This window comes from Onychostruthus taczanowskii, unplaced genomic scaffold (genome assembly GCF_017590055.1).
Source record: "Onychostruthus taczanowskii isolate IOZ18803 unplaced genomic scaffold, ASM1759005v1 scaffold61, whole genome shotgun sequence".
Classification (NCBI taxonomy): domain Eukaryota; kingdom Metazoa; phylum Chordata; class Aves; order Passeriformes; family Passeridae; genus Onychostruthus; species Onychostruthus taczanowskii.
This window is the reverse complement of record NW_024503790.1, coordinates 6,549,920-6,569,684: the sequence shown is the minus strand read 5'-3', so window position 1 is coordinate 6,569,684 and position 19,765 is coordinate 6,549,920. Positions and strand designations below refer to the sequence as shown.

Below are 19,765 nucleotides of genomic sequence, written 5' to 3'. Positions count from 1 at the left end.
TTTTCAGAATGAGGATTTTGTGGTTACTGTTGCTAGATTGAACAAATAGCTCTCAAACTCTAGTACTTGTTACTGAGTTTAATATGTTTAACCAGTTAAGGATTTTTTTTTTTTTGCATGAATAATCTTGATTCAGTTCTAACAATATGCAACGTGGCTAGACAGTGCTGTATATTAGAAGTAGTTATCTAGAAGAAAAAGGGTTCCAACTACAGTCCTTTCTGGGTGAGGTGTGTTTAAATCTTTGGTCATGTAGGTGCCAGATCCCATTTGAGTCAAAGAAACTTGTAAGAAGAAAACAGAAGTCCTCAGAAAGGACTTTGATAAGTACATTTAATTTTAGTATGTGCTTTCAAATGACAGAACTGAATTAATCTGATTGTCTTAATAGCTTGTGATTAAAGCTTCCATACTAGCCCTAAACCCAGCTGCCCTGCCTACCTGTTCATTTACATTCATCAATTCTTTTAGGCAGCAGGAAAAGGTTGCTGCTGGTTATGTGCTGGATTGTGTTCTGCAGCATCAGCCGCGGCTCTTGGGAAGGAAGCATCCTTGCTTTGAGGAGCATTCCCTTTGCTGCAGGGCGCTCAGGCCGGTCTCCTGTGCTTCGGGAGACAACGAGCAGGTGGTATTTCCAAACCTGGCCTTGGAGGCACACGGGCAGTCCCTCCCCCGAGCAGCCATCACCTGCCGGAGCAGGGCTGGGGGGAGGCTGCTGCCTCCCTGGGACGTGTTCTGTCCGCTGGGCAGCCGGCAGGGCCTGTGCTTAGCTGGCCTTGGAATCTCTTTGTGCCCCCTAAAAGCCAGGCTGCAAGCTGCCTGTGCCAGCACGGCTCCCCACACTTGACTAGATTAAATGCTCCTTGGGATTTACAGCAGATTCCAGCTGAGGCGCTTACAAATAGTGTGAATATTGTATTTCAAGGAAAGCAGTGTAGTTTATCCCAGTTAAATGGCAAGAGATTAACAGCTCAGGGCACTTCGTTAGTGTCCAGCTTGGGATAGGCTGCTGTTCTGGTTTGAAATTACCAGTCTGTCTTTGAACAAGTTCTGTAGCTTGCAGGAGTTTTGTGACAATTAAACTACCCCTTCACAGTCCAGCATTTAATGCTATTTAAGCAGCTGAGATCAGGATAATACTTGGTTCAGTTTGATTGAAGGGAAGCAGTGATGTATTGCTCGTAAGCTGTACTTCATATTTCACTTGCTAGCTTGAGAGTTCCTTCCAGTGTGTGGTTGTGCTGAAGTCAGTAGATCACAAATATGGATAACGGGCCTTTCCTGGATATTCAGCAGTAAGTTTGGTGGTTTAAAATCCAGTGATGTTTGGCCTTCATACACACAAAGGGGTTTAAGCTTTATGTTTTAAAATCTAGTGATGCTTTAGCCTTCCAAAACACAAAGGGGTTTAAGCTTTATGATTTTATTGTCTGCAGCACAATAAAAAGACATGACTTTGCTTTCAACTAGGCCTGTTGTTTGAAGGTTCACTAGACTCTGCAGATGCTCAGCATACTCAAAATTCTGTTCATATGTGGTTACAGTACTTCAAGGTTTTATAGAACTCCCTACCCAGCAGTAGTGGGATTTAGGAGGTTGCTAAATTAGGAGAAGATTTCTCAGAACATTAAAAAAACCCCTAAGTATTTTTGTAATCCACGTTCAGAAGCATTAGAATGGAGATGGAGGGTTTTTTTCTGGCAGAGATCTGTTCTGGTATTTTTTACCACATCCTTGCAAGGATGAACAGATGAAAGGACTCGGATTTTCAGTTGGGGTATAACTGTCCTGGATGTACTGACAGAAAAATGCACAACTGTGACCTCCTGGTGCTCCTGAAGGCAGAGCTGTGCTGGTGAGACGCTTTTCTGGAGACCAGGTTTGAGTTGTGGGTGGGTGTTCATGGGAGCCTCAGACCTGAGCAGCTCCTGCACCTTCCCTGGCAGGGAGGAGTCCTGGTGGTGCCTCTGAGGAGCAGGTTTGCTCTGAAACGCCAGCTTCTCTGGGTAAATAGAGCAGTGTGCTTGGCATTTAGTGCCTCTGTGCTGTGCTGCATGCTGGAAGCGTGCCTGTGTGAGCCTACCGAGGCAATCAAGACACTGTTGCCATATTAAGTAAAACCACATGGAGTAATTAAAGACAGTTTGCATTAAAACAGTTCCTTGTGAGATCTTTCTTGCTGCATTGTCGTGGATGGAGATAATACATCCTGTCTGCTGTTGCTGCTAACTAGTAAAAGATTGCAGATGAAAGCATGTTGGGAGTATTATGGTTTCCTGTATGAGTTCTCTAGGTTTACTCATTTATTGAAGTGTCCTTTTGTCACTGTTTTTTAATTCCCCATGGTAAGCATATGGCACATGACATGAATCCATTTTAGTTGGTTGAAGAGACAGGATTCAAGAGTCTGGGTTAGCCTTCCATCTCTGCCTGTTTTGACAATTTGCTTATATAATTCTTTCGAGGTGAAATACCAGGACTCAGCTGTGTGATAGTGTTCAAGCTCTAGTGTATACTTTGCTGTAATTGCACAGGCATGCATTTGATAAATTTTCAGTTCTTGATCTCCTGCAGACCCAAACCTGGGTGATGGTGCCTATGGAATGCTCTTTGGTGGGTTTGTTGTAACCTCTAGCAAAGCATTTCTTATACGCATCATTTGCTGAAGCTTACTTGGTTTTGTCTGGTAAGGAGCAGTTTTCAGGCCCTTTAGGATGTTTTTCAATGGGCTCTAAGCAGCTGGATACATGCAATTTTCCACAATTGCATGTGGGAAAATTGTGCTGTTAAGGAAACTTAACCATCCAGGAGCCACTCAAGCAGTCACACTCCACCGCCTGAGCTGGGGATCATAACATAAAGCTAAATATTTAATAATTAAGGGACTCTCCTGCTGGATTGTCACACAGGAGATGACAGCCTAGTAGATAACATGATTTGATCTTGCATCTTCAATGATGTAGTAGGAAAAAATTCTTTTTGAGGCTGACAGGGAAAGAGACTGCATTTCCTTGCAGCAGAGGAAGACCAGTCATGTTGAGACAGGCTCAGGTGATCACTTTGAGGCTCCTCTGTGCAGAGGTGAAGGATACTCTCGTGTGAGATTTTTTAGTGGAGTTTCCCAGTATCTTGAAACAACTACTAAAGAAATGAAGTTTGACCTCTTTTCCACCTGTTTTCTTAATGATAGTGAAGCCCCCTGTGCAGGACAAAAAGCTGACATGAGAACAGAGTTCCTGTTCTGAAGAATACTCCACCAGCTGTATCCCAGGTTTTCCGTGGTGGGGGAAGCAGTGTAAACAAACCCTGGTGTTTCATGTTCCCTAGTGTGGTACTGACTGAGGTTTTGCTGGTGTCACACTTGGCACTGATGGAGCAGCTCCCCATCACTGTTAGCAGGTTTTGAATTGCACTTCAGGGGCATCTTAAATCCCAGCATAGTCAGAAACTAATTTAAATTCTCTGAGTTACTTTTGAAAAGCCTACAGGGACACTCACATTTTCTGAACGTACTTAGGCAGGATTTTGTCTCAAATCTTTTAGTTTATTAAAACCTTGATTCAGAATTACAAAAGAGGAAAATATGGAAATTAGTATTATAAAGCATTTTTAAAAGATATTGTCAGTTTCAAATGTTTTGACTTTGTGTTTTGTTTTCCTTTCAGTTAACAAGCATAAGCCATGGATTGAAACAACCTATCATGGCATAGTTACAGAAAATGACAACACGGTGCTCTTGGACCCCCCTCTAATAGCCCTGGACAAAGATGCACCTCTGCGTTTTGCAGGTAAAGAATTCATCTGCATTTCTGTTTGAAGATGTGGAAATGCTTTCTGGGGGCAAATGCTCTGTGTTAGTGTGTTTTCCCTAACAGTAGCATAACATTTCAAAGCTTTTAGATCCTAGGAAATGTGTGCATGGACCAGTGTTTCATTTCAGGTTTGCAGCTGTGTCCAAGTATCCAAACCAGAAAGTACTTTGCTTCTTTCAATTCCATGTGTACACGGTAATTTTTCTGGTGGTTTATTTTTGTTTTTGTAGTGTCTATCCTTTGCCTCAATCCTCTTGATTCTGCATTTCACAGCATTCAGCGTGGGAGTTCTGAAACAATGATATTCTTACCATTCTGAAGAGAGTTTTGGCTTCCTTAGCATTTTTTGTGTCTTAATAAAGTGAAAATACTAATTAGTAGAATTAGGATTGCATGTCTATAACAAATTTGCTTAACAGTCTAAGGTATTTTAAAAACTGAACAACTTCCTCTGGCTGAAGAAAAGGCTTTTTCTCCTCTAGCAAAAAAATATAGAGAGTGATACACAAGATATTTGCCAAGTGTGGGATAATTCTTCACTTTGAACAAAGGAATGACAATTTTCTTATAAACTTCTGCAGTAGATTTTTTCTGAAGAATTTTGTTTTAGGAGTACTGTATTCATTAATTGGATGCAATAGTATGGAAAGGCCATTTGACAGTGTTAGAAAGATGTGTTTGAAGAATACCACTGGGCATCTGCAGGTATTTAAATTACTTGTAGTGGATAACACAAGCTTAAATTGGATATTTGGAGAAGTTTATTTGAGAGTTAAGAATCCTAGTGAAGTACCTAATGGATGTGACATGAGCCAGTTTTGGGAGCTTCATGGCTTCATGGAGGAAGAGGTAGGAGAGTGATTAAATTAAATTAAGAGCAATTTGGAATCTTCAGCAGCTGACTGCATTGAGTGCTGCAGTTTTGTGGCAGTTTGGTCACCATCTTCTTGAGGTACTGCTTAAAGTAACAGTGTTGTTGCATTATCATAAGGCTGTAATTATCTCCAATGAAGTTGAAGATAATGGTAAATTTGCTACTCAGAAGTTGAGAGATAATGCTAAACCTCTGAAATTCAAACTTCCTTGTGTATTGGGTACATATGGCAGAGGCTCTTCTACTGTCTTAACTGGAAATAAAACTGCTGTCTGTGGACAAAAAACTTCCACTGCCAAATGGAATAGTGTGTATCCCATTGTGTTGGGATACACAAAATCTGTTCATTAAGAGGAGGAGTGGGAAGCCTGCTTGTGTTCTCAGGGATGAGGAGAGCGTGAATCACTCTTGCAGTTCTTAAGTGCTTTAAATGTAGGTGCTGGTAGTTCAGCAGCATTGAACAGATTCTGAAAATGGCAGTTTTATTTCTCTTGGATAGGAATGTTTTCAAGAAAGTACTGTCAGAGTATCTTCAGATATTTTGTGGTGTTTGCAGAGGAAAATCCAGTGTCAAAGCATTTCTTAAATGAGACTTTTCCCATTGGGTTTATCTAAATTGTATAAACCTGCTTTCATTAAATGAACATTTTTATCAACTGGAAATTGTATAAACAGAATATATTTGTATAAACAATATATTTTGGCTTTTAAAAATGGACATTCCTTTTTAGCCCAATGGATTTAAAGAAATTAAGTTTAGAGTATGGCACAAGAACATTGCAAAGAAATTCTTGTTCTGAGGCTGTTGGGTTTGAAGTGCACAAGTGCTGCAGGAGTGTGCTGTGGGCTCTCCGAGGGGTTTGTGGGCCATGAACTGCAGCAGTCCTGCAGCCTGTCCTTGAGGAGCCCCGGCTGGGTGAGTGCTGCCTGTTCCCAGCTCTGCTGGAGCTGTGCTCACGTCCTGGCACGGGCCCTGCTGCTGCCCAGCACGTCTGGGGGTTCTGTGTGAGGAGCCCACGGGGCCAGGGATGTGCTTTCACAGCAAACAAAGCGCTGCTCAGGATTAACTGGCTGCTTCAGCCCTTGCTGCTCTACTCCTGCTTATAAATCAGATTTATTCATGCTTCAAAAGGCTGGATATTTTAATTAATTGTGCCCTCTAGCTGAGCTGTGAAACTTCTGAACTGTCTGCAGATTTAAAGTACTTTAAGTGGAGCTTTTTTGCTTTATTTCAATTTGGAGCATGTCGAAACATCTCGAAACGAGTTCATTTAGATGCTTTGTAGTACATGAGCTGTGGGGCAAGTAAAAGTAACATTTATTGCTTTGCTCACTCTGTGCTGTGGGTAGGACCCTAAAATCCAGGTGTGTAAAAATAAGTGGGGTTATGTAGATGGTTATTTGTATGGTTTTAAATGTGAAATGACACACTTTTGGAAACAGGGTGAATATAGTCATGCCAGCTTGCCTTGTCAAGCTGCCTGGCACGTAGGGACAGGATGGAACCAGTCTTCTGCACCATCACTGTTACAGATCTGCTTGAGAAGACAGTGACCATTCTTGTTCCTCAGTGACTATTCTGCATCAGATTGAATCATGTTGGAATTTGATCCTAAATGGTTTTGCTCAAAAAAATAAAATAAAGGACAGTTACATTTTGATTCTGTACATTTATTGTTTGTGCCTAAAACCAGTGTGCTGGCTGAAGCTCTCAAGCAGGGATTTCCCCTTTACTGTGCATAAAGGAACTGAATTTCTGTTACATTTGAAGCAGACACTGCTGTATCTGGATGCCTTCACAGCTGAATGTGCAGTGCAGGCTCTTGGAGCCAGATGTTTGAAGTGTGTCCCTTGGTTTTTTGATGTGCCTGTAGCAGGGCTTCAGTCCCTCTTCCCCCACCCCTAGAGAAAACCACTTCTCAGCCACAGTCCTGTATTTCCCTCTTGCTATTCTAGCATGCAAGTAATATTTTGTGGGGGTTAGGAATTTTTAATTTGAAGTAGGGATATGTGGAGAGCTTTGAAAAGGACCTTGCAGAATCTCTATAGAGATTCTTTTAAAAAGTCCCCCAAATCCATGAAGCCCTTGGGGTCCCTGTCCCTGGAGGCAGCTTCCCTTGTTGGGGTGGGACAGTGCTGGTGCCACCAGCCCCAGTGTGCTTAGGAACAGGCTCTGCTGCTGTGGGCAAGGTGGGAGGGGGACTCTTACAAAAGAAGTGTCCTGTAGAGGGGATGACACTGTACACAAACAGATTTTGCTCTTGTCCTGTCCGTGGCTCACTTGCATAGCTGGTAGCAAACCTGAGAGGAAATTTTGTTGCCAATAGTGTTTCATCCATTTTTGTGTCAAATTTGATGCTATACTGCTAGGAAAACATAGCTCCCCTCCACATTGCTTAAATTAAAACTTGGGTTCATCAGGATTACAATTTAGTGTGTATATTTTTTAGTCACAAATTATGGCAATACTTTATACAGAATAATGCAAATAAATTCAGATAAATTCTACTTTATAGGCAGTTGTTCATCAACATGCAGTTTTGAAAATATCTTGTTTAGCAGTTGGTATTATTAAAAAAAAAAAGAAAACAAAGCCTTGATTGTATGAAATATTTCAAAATTCTCCAAATGAAAACCTGGAGTTAAAAGATTAAATCGTATTTACCATAACTAAAACTCTAAAATTGTAGCAGTTACAGCAAATCACCGCTGGAATTTTAAAATACAGTTTTTCCAAAGCTTTTCTGTGTAATGTGTGCATCTTTGCCTTTTCCTTATTTGCTCCCATTCAACCTTTCCTGTTACTGACATGGGTTTGTCTTTTTTCCCTTTAGAGAGTTTTGAGGTGACAGTCACCAAAGAAGGTGATAAAGGGTTCTTTCTATCCCTTTTATGAATATTAACATACTAACTTTGGTTATGAAATGGGGAATCAGCACTGAAACAGAAGATCCTGTCATGCTCTTTTATCCCATTTATTCTCCCAGTTTTTTTCTATTTTAAAATATATTGATAAAAAGTGTTATGTAACCAAACCCTTGGTTAGAAATATCTGTAAATCAGACATCCATTTGAACCATTTGGGGTTATTGTACATTGTGTGGACACTGAAGTAGTTGTTTGGGGAGAATTAGCATTTTCTGATATTTCACTTGTAGATCACTTCTTTGGGACAGCTGAAGTTTTCACATGCTTTGTGGTGTTGAAGTGCTGAAGCATTACAGCACCTTCCTGCAGTGCACACCCTTCAGGACTGGCTTCAGTGGTTTAAAATATGAATCACCCCCCTTTTTTTGAATACCTCTAGACATGTTTTCATTAGGAGTGCGTTGTTGGTACTAAGAAACCACTGCAACTATAATAGCAAAATAGTGGGGTTTGTTGCTGTAAGAAAATCCCCAGCAAAATATAACAAGTTGCAGAGGTAAAGGCACAGTGTAGGTGGTCAAGGAGTTTATGGAGTGGCTTTTGTTGTGTGCTGGGCTCACCCAGCTGTGCCAGCCAGAGTCGTGATGTGTTTAAAAATGGTGTGCTGGGGGCTTCTCTTCCAAGTTTGCAGGGTGAAGACTTTGACTAGAAGGAAAGCCTTCTAAAGCGTTTCCCGAGAGCTTCCCTGACTAACATTTGGCCTGTGTTAGTAGATAGCTGTTGAAATGGATGCCTGAGAAGTTGGTATTTCTACCTTTCTCATTCAGTAGTTTATTTTGATTCCCTGATTTTAGCCAGGTACATTGCACAGGAAGACTTTGTCCTTTGATCTGTTGACAGAATTTCTGTAATTATGGTGCTGAACCTGTACTCGAAGCCTTTTCATCCCTTGACTTGTAACTGTGCATTTTAACCTCTTGCTCTGGTCAAAGTAAACCACCTGCCCAGCTATTGCCAGTAGCTTGGCATAGAAGATATTACCAGTGGCCTTGGCTGTATGCTCACATGAGATCTACTCTTGCCCTAGAGCTGTCTCAAGTACTCCTGTGAAATGCCTGTCTACATTTCTCTTTTTCTCTTTTGTACTCCTGCATGAATGGATGCAAAGTAAACAAGTTGCTTGGAAGGCAGACGTTTGCTTCTTTTTACTAAAGTTCCCAGAATTCACCCATTTTAAGGCACAATGCTCTTGCTTTGTCCACAGACCCTCACAAACCCCTGGCTGCAAAATATTTGGTCATTTATTTTAGAAATGCTTCATCATGTTGACCAGTTCTAACCTATCTTTACTTTAATCTGTAGGTGAGATTTGTGGGTTTAAAATCCACGGGCAGAATGTTCCCTTTGAAGCAGTGGTAGTGGATAAATCCACTGGTGAGGGAATAATACGCTCTAAGGAGAAGCTTGACTGTGAGCTGCAGAAGGACTACACGTTCACCATCCAGGCCTACGACTGTGGGAGGGGACCAGATGGAGCAAATGCCAAAAAATCCCACAAGTAAGTCAGGCTGGGGTGGGCCGAGGGGAAGTTTGGCTCCCAGGGGTCTCCTGCTTGTGGTGATTTATGGTCTGTGTATGGAGAGTAAATGTGAACCAAGTGTTCATCCTGGAAGGGCTTTTCATGGAGCCACAGAATGGGTCATCTGGTCCAACCTCCCTGCTCAAGCAGGGCAGTAATAGTGATAAAAATGGCAGCAAAATGGACATGAACTGCTTGGACACCCCTTCTTTTGTATCTTATGTGGTACTGCTTTATCCCTTGGTGTCTCTGGATTTACATTAGAAAACCAGGTGGGGATAGAAGATGGGAAGCTGCTGATACACTTAAAATCTGTCTTGAATAGGTAGAGTTTGCAACGGGGTACCAGGCCTGGACATTGTTTGGGAATTCAGTTTCTAAATCCAAAAAACTGTTTCAAGAAGTCAGTCTATTAAGCTTAAGAAAATGCCAAAGCATTCATGTTTCTATCATTTCCAGACAGCCCCACCAGAGAACCCAAGATCAATAGCATGGGGCTCATCTCTGCCTACATTAAAGAATGGGAACAAAGCAGCCTTTAGCTTATCTTTATCTAAGGAAAAACCACAATATAAAATAGTCTCTAGAAAACCTACTTGAGAATAACTGTTTGACACTCTGGTGTGAACATCTGCAGAGCATGTGGGAGATGAGCAGTTGTGTGAAGCCAAGAGAGGAGCATAAATAAGATGAGAAATAGCGTAGCAGAGGTCAGCTTGGTGACAAACAAAAACTTGCTATTCTATAACTATACAAGGGTTTGAGTTTTATTTGCAAATAACCAGTGGTAATAAACAAAACATACTGAATTATATAAAACAAAACAAAACTAAACTATTTAGCAATACACTGGAGAAACAGCCACTGCTTTCCTAGTTAGGGTAGTTGAGATTGTTGGGTTTATTAGTCAGTGGTTGCTTGTTTCTGAGAGCTGCAATGCTGAAGGATGGCTTCATGTGAAAAAGAAGAAACTGATTTGGCAGAATCTGTAACATCCTAAAAGCATTTCTTTGAACAGGAGAAAAGTGACAATCATTCAGAACCAGGTACAAATATTCCTATTAATCAAACCCCAAATCTCCACATTCATGGAAGTAAGTGGAGTGGAAGAAAAAAAGGCAGATGCAAAATGCAGATTTTTCCTTGTTTAAAGTACCTAGGAAACAGACTTCCAACACAGGTTTTCCTTTCTTATTCCTTGGTTAGACCTATCTGTGTAATTCTTGCAACAGATACTGTCTGGTGGTACAAATGCCATTTACCTTATTTCAGTGGTGTATTCTGGGTGTGGGGAGGCTGGGTCCAGGCTGGTCGGAGGGAGCCCATAGCACAGGAGCAGTGCAGGTCAGAGCTCAGGCTGAAGGAGTGCCGTGGCTGTGCTGGCAGGCAGGGGCTGCTGTGTGCAGTGCTGGCAGGAGCAGGCTGTGCCGTCCCTGGAGCCCCGCGTGTCGTTGCAGGGCCACCGTCCACATCCAGGTGAACGACGTGAACGAGTACGCGCCCGTGTTCAAGGAGAAGTCCTACAAGGCCGCGGTCATGGAGGGCAAGAGGTACGACAGCGTCCTCAGGGTGGAGGCCGTGGATGCAGACTGCTCCCCCCAGTTCAGCCAGATCTGCAGCTACGAGATCGTGACCCCGGACGTGCCCTTTGCCATCGACAAGGACGGTGAGGCACGGCGCTGAAAAGCAAACTCTGCAGGGGGATTCCCTTGCAGATGAGTTCGTTCAAGTACATAGATGGTACCTGGATGCAATTTATGCAGTGATGACCCTGAAGAATTGTCCTGATGTCTGACAATTGCCTTTTTTTCTGTGTCAGGTTATATAAAAAACACAGAAAAGTTAAGCTATGGTAAAGAACACCAGTATAAACTGACAGTAACAGCCTATGACTGTGGGAAGAAGAGAGCTGCTGAGGATGTGTTGGTTAAAATTAGCATTAAGCCTACGTGCAAGCCTGGCTGGCAAGGTTAGTTTGCTGTCTTTCCTCTCTGCTTTTAGCATTTGCTGGTACCTTCAGTTAAACACGAGAGATCTTTAATATTGTTTCTTTGGATAAATATTCAGGTTGGAGCAAAAGAATAGAATACGAGCCTGGCACTGGTTCCTTGGCTCTGTTCCCTGGGATGCATTTGGAGACATGTGATGAGCCAATAACCTCAGTTGAAGCAACGGTGGAACTAGAAACCAGCCATATTGGTAAAGGCTGTGATAGAGACACCTACTCTGAGAAATCCATCCACAGGCTCTGTGGTAAGAAGGCTTTTGTTAAAATAAAAGTGGTCTCTCTTGCTTACTAGTTTTGCTTTGAATTTTATGTTAGACCAGAAATCAGTGAGTAGATCTGGTCTTCATTTGCACATAGTTTCCTTCAACTCATTTCCTCACTGGCAGCAAAAGGCATGAAATTGCCTGAAGGTGACTTCTATAATAATTCTCAAATGTGGTAAAGAATCTCTTTCTTCTGCCTCTCTGCTGTCTTACTAGACTAATAACATCCCTTGCATGAGATTTGTATTCAAGAGCTGGAAGAATTTGTGTGGAAGAGTATAGCTCTGAAAGCCTCAGTTTTTCTGAGCATGATGGATGTAATGGCTGCAATCTGAGAAATCCATGATGAAAAACTAGAGAAAACCAAGAAAGAGTGGTTTGAAAAAAACCAGTTAACTTGGATCAGTTATATTTGTACCATGCTTGCCCTAGGAATAAATGCCCTTGGCATCCACTTACGCTGCAGTTAAAGGTCTTAGGAAAAGTCAGTGAATCCTTTGTAGCCATATGGAAGAATTGAGATTACAGGATAAATGATCTCTCATGATTTATGTCGTCAACCGCAGTTGAAGGTAATTGAAAGTCTGAGTAGCATGTAACCCCAGAGACCCAGGCAATTCCTGAGCTCTTCCCTGGCTGAGGTCAGTGTGACATTAAGGGTACCTGCTGCCTGTGCTGTGAGCAGGCAGTGATCTGGGAGGGGGTGCTTGTGCCCTCCTCAGCTGGATCCCTTCTGGTCTCACAGCTAGGTGCAGTGTCCAGAGAAAGGCATTGTGCTCCTGGGGCTGAGGGACAAGTGGCTTTAATGAAAGGGTTGCTGAGATGGAGGCAAAATCAGCTTCTATAGCTGTGGAGGTTGAAACTGTTTTGCTTATGATGAGATTAGTTGTCTACCCAGAAGTGAAATTTGTGGAAGTTACCATGGTATTAGATGCCTGTAATTAGCACCACACTGTTTAAAAGGAGAACTGGGTGATGGTAGTGCATAATCCTGACAGTTGGTGCTGAGATAGACAGTTGGATTTGAAACCGGTGGTGGTCTTTTAAATTTGTGTTGTAGGTGCTGCCTCTGGCACAGCTGAGCTGCTCCCCCCTCCAAGCAGTGCTGCTAACTGGACTGTGGGGCTGCCCACGGATAATGGCCACGACAGCGACCAGGTCTTCGAGTTTAACGGCACTCAGGCTGTGAAGATTCCAGATGGTGTTGTCACAGTCAATCTGAAAGAGCCCTTCATGATTTCAGTATGGATGAGGCACGGGCCCGGAACCAAGGAGAAGGAGACAATTCTGTGCAATTCAGACAAGACAGGTTTGTCAATACTTCAATTATAAACAGTCTTCTTGGTTGGTCGGTTTTTTATGTGCTCTGGCGGAGCATGTGACAGTGTTTTCTCTACCTTAAGGTTTTCTTGGCATTTTTATGAAGTTGACTTTAAAAATCACTGTTGTGCTTATGTTTAGGCTCAGCCTTAGATTATGTAGCTTCAGATTGGGCAGACTTGTTTTTCTAATTCTATTTCAGTTTACATTATGCACTTCTTTTTCTGTGGTAGATTACTTATTCTGGCACTGCAGCCTCGAGTTTGCATCTCCAAAGATAGCCTTGTTCTTGATGCTGCCTAAAAACATTAAGACACACATATCAGGTCTAGTGACAGCATTTGCTGCTGTATCTTTATTTTCCTTAGGAGGATTTAATTTCTCTTTCTCCAGGGATGAAGTTTTTTTTAATTCTGTGCATAATTTCACTCTCTGCTTATGACACAGAAACAATAATTTGGAAAATGCCATTAATAAGAAGGAAATGTGATAACCCTGTTTCCATAATTGCCATTTGTATCAAAAAAAGCTCTTCTGTTTGCACGTAGAGCTCTTTTTCTCCTGCTGACAGGTTTATCTCTGGCTCTTCAGTGCTGTGCCTTGCTTTAGGGTGGGTTTGGATAGAGACTTCTCTGTCTGCTCTGCAGCCTCACGGGTTCTTCAAGAGTGTTTGTCCCCACTACTGCTGCAGTTATTTTACATTCCTCTTACCCTGCCTGATTTCCTTCTGCACTGATTACTGCCTGGCAGTGGCTGTGGTGTTGAGGTGTGGAATTGCAGAGCAGGTTGTTTTGTTGGTGAGGGTGCAGGAGGTGACGCTGTCCGTTGCCCTGCCGCAGATATGAACCGGCACCACTACACCCTGTACGTGCACAACTGCCGCCTGGTGTTCCTGTTCCGCCAGGACCCCTCCGAGGGAAAGTCCTACAAACCTGCCGAGTTCCACTGGAAGCTCAATCAGGTGAGCCTGGGGCTGATGGCCAGAGTGCAGCGTGAAAGCCACCGAGGACTAAGGTCCCTGAAGTGTACTTGGTAATAAATACTTGCTGCCACTGCACACTCCTGTTGTGCAGGGCCCAGCAGCGCTTGCTTTACTGGTGATAAGTGGCAGGGTCAGCTTCAGCTTTTCATCTTGAATGTAAATGAGAAAATACAGCGTCAGTCCTACAGCTGTGAGACTGTTGTCTCTTTAGTTGTCTTCACTAAATGCACTCTGAGGTGGAGTGCATGAGAAAACAGGAGGTTTTCCAGGTTGATTGTAGCGTTCAAGTACTTCTGAGCATGTGACATTTTCTCAGCCCCCTGAGATCTGTGATAAATCGTCATGGTTGTTTAACAGTTTCTCTCAGCAAATACCTGTCTTTGTCAAGTAAGGTTGTCTTATAACAGTTCTTCAGGATGTGCATGCATGTAGATATATATTTTTAGATTGAAATATGCTGTTGTTTAATATAAAAATTAAAGGAAAGTAAGTATATGCAGCTTCCTGTATTGGCAACAGAATAAAGAAACTTTTTATTAATGTTTGGCAGTCAGTTTGCTTTTCAGATGTGTGCCATGTGTGTGAAAGATCAGCTGTGTCTGTACAGGCTTGTGTTGTAGGTCGTTGGTACATCTGCATGTATGCTTATGTAAAACATGGCACCAGATCAGTTACTGAACTGTAATGGGAAAAAAAAGCCAACAGAATTTTTAGAACTCTCTCTGCTCAGGTGTGTGACAAAGAGTGGCACCACTACGTTGTCAACGTGGAATTTCCCGCCGTGTCTCTGTACGTGGACGGGGTTTCCTACGATCCTTTCCCAGTCACTGAGGATTACCCACTCCACCCTTCCAAGATAGAAACACAGCTGGTGGTTGGAGCATGCTGGCAAGGTAAATATTGACAATTGTTAATACTTGTAATTAACTTCTTTTAATGAAGTCTCTGTGGCTATCTAGTGTTACCCAGCAGGTCCTAGTGCATGAGTGTAACTTGTTTTGCCTCTTGCAGATGGGTTTTGCTCCAAGCTGGTATCACAGATTTCCTCTGAGTCATTTTTTCCATGAGTGTTTGTTTTCTCGTTGGCCACAGGTGTGTGAAATACCAGGCTGCTCACCAGCCTGTATTCCATCAACATGGGTTTTGTGGTGGCCATGGGGAATACTGTTAGCTTATTTTTAATAGTAGTTCTAACAATACCTCATATACTTCAGCTTACCAAGCAGAACACCTCATTTCAAGTAGGTTGAAAAGCATCTTGTAGGAAAAGTGTTCTCGTCAATGGAGGCCTGTCCAGCAGACAGCTCTGCAGAGCAACACAGCAGTGCTGTCTCTTGGGTATTTTACCATTTCTGCTTACAAAAATAGACATCTGCTTTATTGTCTGCTCCATTTGGGCTGCTCCAAGTTATATATATAGCTCTTCTCCAAGGAGGAAAAGATTTTATCCTTCTGAAGAAGTTCTTTTAACATTTATTTTAAAAAATTAAAAGCCAATTTTCATTTTTAGTGCTTTCATTTGATAAATTGACTGCTCAATACATGTGATTCTATTATTGATTAAGGAATCTGTGTTGAAAGTGGCTCCTTTTGATCAGCTTACAATACCTTTTGGTGATGTACTGTATTAGTCTGGATCTCACATTAGTTTCCCCTCAAATGGAGCCAGTTGTTAGACTTGTGTTTTCTTACTAAAGGTGGTTTGTGTGAGGTTTCCTCTCGTGGTTCTGCAGCTCTTGCTGGTGTCACTGGTGTTGTGTGTGGGGCCCTTTGGGCTGTGGTGCCATGGCTGTTCTGTAACAGCACAGTGATGTGTCCCTGCACTGCAGCTCCTTGTGTTTCCAAGAACTCATAATCCTTGAGGAGCTGGCTCCAATATGAGCAAGCTTTGGGGGATGTGCTGCTTTGTATTTTCTGGGATTTGAGAGTTTGCCAAATTGTAACTACTTGGTCCTTTCCCTATTGTCCTATTCTTTGTCTTGCTTTTCTACAGAATATACAGGAAGTGAAAATGACAATGAAACTGTGCCCGAGACCTCTGCAGGTTGCTGGAGTTTTTTTCCCTACTGTTTTATTTCATTTTTAAGCCAAGACATTGCTTCATCTCGCACACAGCATGACATGCAGGCATTGCATTCGGGCCATTGACCTTCACATAATCCTCTCCTAGGCTTGTGTCTTCATTGTGCTTCTATTTGCAGAGCATCATCAGCTGACTTCTGCTTGGTTTGGGGGTTTTTTGTTTGTTTTGGGTATTTTTTTTGTTGTGTCCAAATGTACTTCCATGTACAAATCTGCAACAGTTGTGATTGCAGTGAAGTGGTGAAAAAAGTTGCTGTTGTAAAATACCAGCTATAATCTCTTTCATCCAGTTTTGTTAAAGCATAAACACACGTCATCCTATATAAATGTATGTATTGATGCATGTAGGTATGTGTCTTTATTATAGAATTTATTCAGTACATTGGGCACCCTCTGCTCCCCTCTGAGAACAAGACTGATTTCATATTTAGATCAGGCTCCTCATGAAGGCAGACCTGTAATTTACAGGGGGTACTCACTTGGTCAGATATTTACATAAAATTCTAATTGTGAAAGGGCTACCAGGTATTTCAGATTTGCTACAGGGTTATTTCCTCATAACAGATTTTAGTGATAGTTCGGTGGGTTTTGTGTCTTGAGTTGGGATACTTAAAATTAGTGTATATTTTAAAAAGTGAAATCAAGATATGTACCCTTCCTGTAAAGGTTAAGAATTGCTGGAATAGTCTGGATGTAACTGGCAAGAGGTTTCTAGCTGTGCATCACATTTTAATTTGGCAAGGAGGGAGCAGCATCCAGGGGTTCCAGAAGCTGAAGCTATATGAAAATTGTATAATTTCTAACAGGACATTTCACCACTGAATACTTGAGTTGTACCAAGAATCTTTTATCATTTAGAATTTCTAAAACAAGCTTTGGACATCTTTCTAAAATCAGGTTGCTTAGTAAGTCATGGGCTTGAAAATACACATTTCCAGGTGTTGTTTTGTGGCCCCAGGATTTAGCAGGATGGAGTAGCTGATCATTGTGGCATCACCTTCAGAAACAGCGAGGAATAAAGGGCTGCTTAGGTTGCTGTTATCAGACGTAGCCCAGCTGAGTTACCTGGGTTCAAACTGCTCACTGGAATCCACAGAGAGAAGATGGCACCTTTAGAGGGGGCAGGTAACTGTTGGACAGCTCTCTCAGGACGAGCTGAGTGACTTTGCAAAGCTCCTTTCTCCCCTTGGCCTGTAGGGAGAAGCTGCAGAGCTGGTTTAGGTGAACCCTCACACCTGCAGGGATGCTGCCCTGTGTCCTGAGTAGGAGGAGGTGTTACCTCAGAGGATTCAGGTTTCATGGCTCATCCCACCGTGTTTGATTTCTGAGCACCACCTCGCTGTATGGGGCTTCTTTTGAGATGTTTGTCATGGAGCAGCCAGTTCAAGGTGGCCAAGCTGTCCGAAGGCCACGTGCATGGTGAACTGTTTAATTCTTTCTTTGTGCCTGACCATAATCACAAGGTTAACACCCAGAATGGATGAAAACTAACCCGCATGTGTATAATACTGTGTGTATCAGCTGGCATACATCCTTGTTGTTTTACTGAAGAAAAAGCAAAAGGAATCATAACAAGTGAAGATTTTTCCTCCCTCGTGTTTTGAAGGTGGTGAGCTGCGCATGGCTCAGTTTTTCCGAGGCAATCTGGCAGGGTTGATGATCCGTTCTGGTAAACTGGAGAACAAGAAGGTGATTGATTGCCTCTACACCTGCAAAGAGGGGCTGGATTTGCAGATGGCTGATGGTGTTGGCAAAGGTGTGAAGGTAAATTTGCATATAAACAAAGGGGAATGTGGATATTCCTTCCCTGATCAGTTACAAGTTTTACTGGCAGCATTAACAGGGTGCCCCAGATATAACAAGCTCACCTTTTGTTGCATTCTGCATTAATATTACATAAAACTAGGAAATTTTTCTTGTATAAACCTGATCTTAGAAATGAAAGTTACTCTGCTGTCTTTTAAGTCTTGAAGAGAAACTCCATATTTGTAAGCCTCTGTTTTATCAGCTGTGCAGATTGTCTAATAAGAGATCTTTAACAAGCAGCTTCATAAAATGAGATTATGTGGCTTTTTCAGTCACAGGTTGTGTGAACAGAGCTAAATTTCTCTTATATGTTAGATGTCTCTCTTCTGTATTACTAGAACCAGAACTACGATATGTGCTTAGATTTTTTCTTAAAGATTGAAGCACAAATACATTGCACTGGGGTGAGGCAGTGAGTAGGGAGCTCAGACTGTGTGCACAAGGCCAGGAAATAATGACCCTGTTGCTCTGAATGTGGCTGCAATCCTCCTGCATTCACCAGTGCTGAGCTCCAGTGTGAATTGCCAGATCATGTCACTCAGCTGGGTGTTCTCTTATGGTTTTGTGCCTCGTTTTCAGGTCCACATGAGCCCGAGCCAGTCCACGCTGACCGTAGAGGGGGATGACATTGACAGGGTGGACAAGGCCATGCAGCACATTTCCTACCTGAACTCCCGCCAGTTCCCAACTCCTGGCATTCGGAGGCTGAGGATCACCAGCACTGCCAAGTATGTCCTGCTGCTGAGCTGGAGCATCCCTTGCAGGGCTGGTGGAGCCTGCTGTTCATGGACCTCACTTGTGAGGAGCAGAGGAGCACTGGGCTGTGTGGCCATCCCACATTTCAGTACAGCAAATGTTCTCCACACCAGTGCTCTGCTCTCTGCCTGAGAATGGAGCAGGGAGTGTGTAAGATGGGGAGGGAAGTGCTGCCAGAGTGCTGGGAGTGTCTCCAGTGTCACAGCTCCATTATTGGGGTTACCTGTAGCTCTACGTCAAAATGTGGAAATGAGGCCAAATGGTAACTGTAAGTAAAAATTAATTGTGAGATTGCTCCCTTGGTGGCTGTTCCATACTTTCCAGGGCAGCTGATGAATTTATCTAAGACTCTTGGGTCTGAGACAGCTTTTCAAAAATTTATAAAGCAATTACTGTGTGTAATTGTGCTTGCCTCTGGAATAACCACCTTGACTGCTTCTGTCTCTCAGGTGTTTCAATGAAGAGGCCTGTGTCTCCATTCCCTCTGTGGAGGGGTATGTCATGGTCCTGCAGCCGGAGGAGCCAAAAATCAGCCTGAGTGGCATCAACCACTTTGCCCGCTCTGCCTCGGAGTTCGAGAGCGCCGAGGGCGTTTCCCTGTTCCCGGAGCTGCGCATCATCAGCACCATCACCCGCGAGGTGGAGCCCGAGGGCGACGGGGACGAGGATCCCACGGGTGAGGGTCCCACCCCACCTGCTCGGTGCTCCTGGCTGTGGGCTGTTCCTGCAGAGTCCAGTAAGGGGAAAAAAACGTGTGGATCCTCTGGTCTGGGCTAACAGAAGCTTACCTGGAAATGATGATAAGTCCAGGCTGTTATCCTCATGTGAACATCCCTTGTTTGTATTTTGTATTTTATTTTTTAAATCATTATTTTGTGAGTGCTTGTTCTCCTCAGGCCTAGATTTTAATATTTGTTTCTGCTTAAATCTTTGCCTTTTTCTCTGATTTTTAGTTCAAGAGTCTTTGGTATCTGAAGAGATCATGCACAACCTGGATATGTGTGAGGTGACAGTGCTGGGAGAGGAGCTAAATCAGGAACAAGAGAGCCTGGAGATTGACATGACACGATTGCAGCAGAAAGGCATTGAGATGAGCAGTTCCAACCTGGGCATGATAATCACAGGTGGGGGTTCCTGCTGCTGCTCTTGGGAGGGTCTGAAGGGACTGTCCAAGGGAGCAGTTCTAGAGAGGTGGTTTGTAACACCTTACTCCAAATAGCTCATTTTTTTTAGAATTCCAAGCACAGCAATTCTGTGGAAAGCTGTGGTTCTAGAAAATACAAGATTCTAGAACCTCCCTTGTGTTCTTTACTCTGTTCCAAATAGCAGGTGGAACTGCAGGTAGATTGTGCCCCAGAAAAGGCTTGTTCCTTCCACGGGTACTGCAGTGCCTAGGAGCATGCATCATTCTTTTC

At 42.9% G+C, this 19,765-nt stretch overlaps 1 protein-coding gene across 2 annotated transcripts in view; it reads left to right on the top strand.

Moving 5' to 3' along the window:
• Nucleotides 1–19,765, top strand: part of CLSTN1 (calsyntenin 1) — a 29,595-nt gene that overhangs the window by 5,245 nt on the left and 4,585 nt on the right. The window contains exons 2-15 of one of the 2 annotated variants that reach the window (XM_041419560.1): nt 3,666–3,788; nt 7,521–7,550; nt 8,917–9,112; nt 10,591–10,799; nt 10,953–11,102; nt 11,201–11,386; nt 12,465–12,713; nt 13,564–13,685; nt 14,437–14,599; nt 15,700–15,750; nt 17,395–17,552; nt 18,174–18,322; nt 18,800–19,026; nt 19,304–19,474. In XM_041419560.1, the coding sequence (XP_041275494.1) occupies nt 3,666–3,788; nt 7,521–7,550; nt 8,917–9,112; nt 10,591–10,799; nt 10,953–11,102; nt 11,201–11,386; nt 12,465–12,713; nt 13,564–13,685; nt 14,437–14,599; nt 15,700–15,750; nt 17,395–17,552; nt 18,174–18,322; nt 18,800–19,026; nt 19,304–19,474 (2,184 nt within the window). The remainder of the gene's footprint in view (nt 1–3,665; nt 3,789–7,520; nt 7,551–8,916; nt 9,113–10,590; nt 10,800–10,952; nt 11,103–11,200; nt 11,387–12,464; nt 12,714–13,563; nt 13,686–14,436; nt 14,600–15,699; nt 15,751–17,394; nt 17,553–18,173; nt 18,323–18,799; nt 19,027–19,303; nt 19,475–19,765) is intronic. The other variant, XM_041419561.1, reaches the window with a different exon arrangement.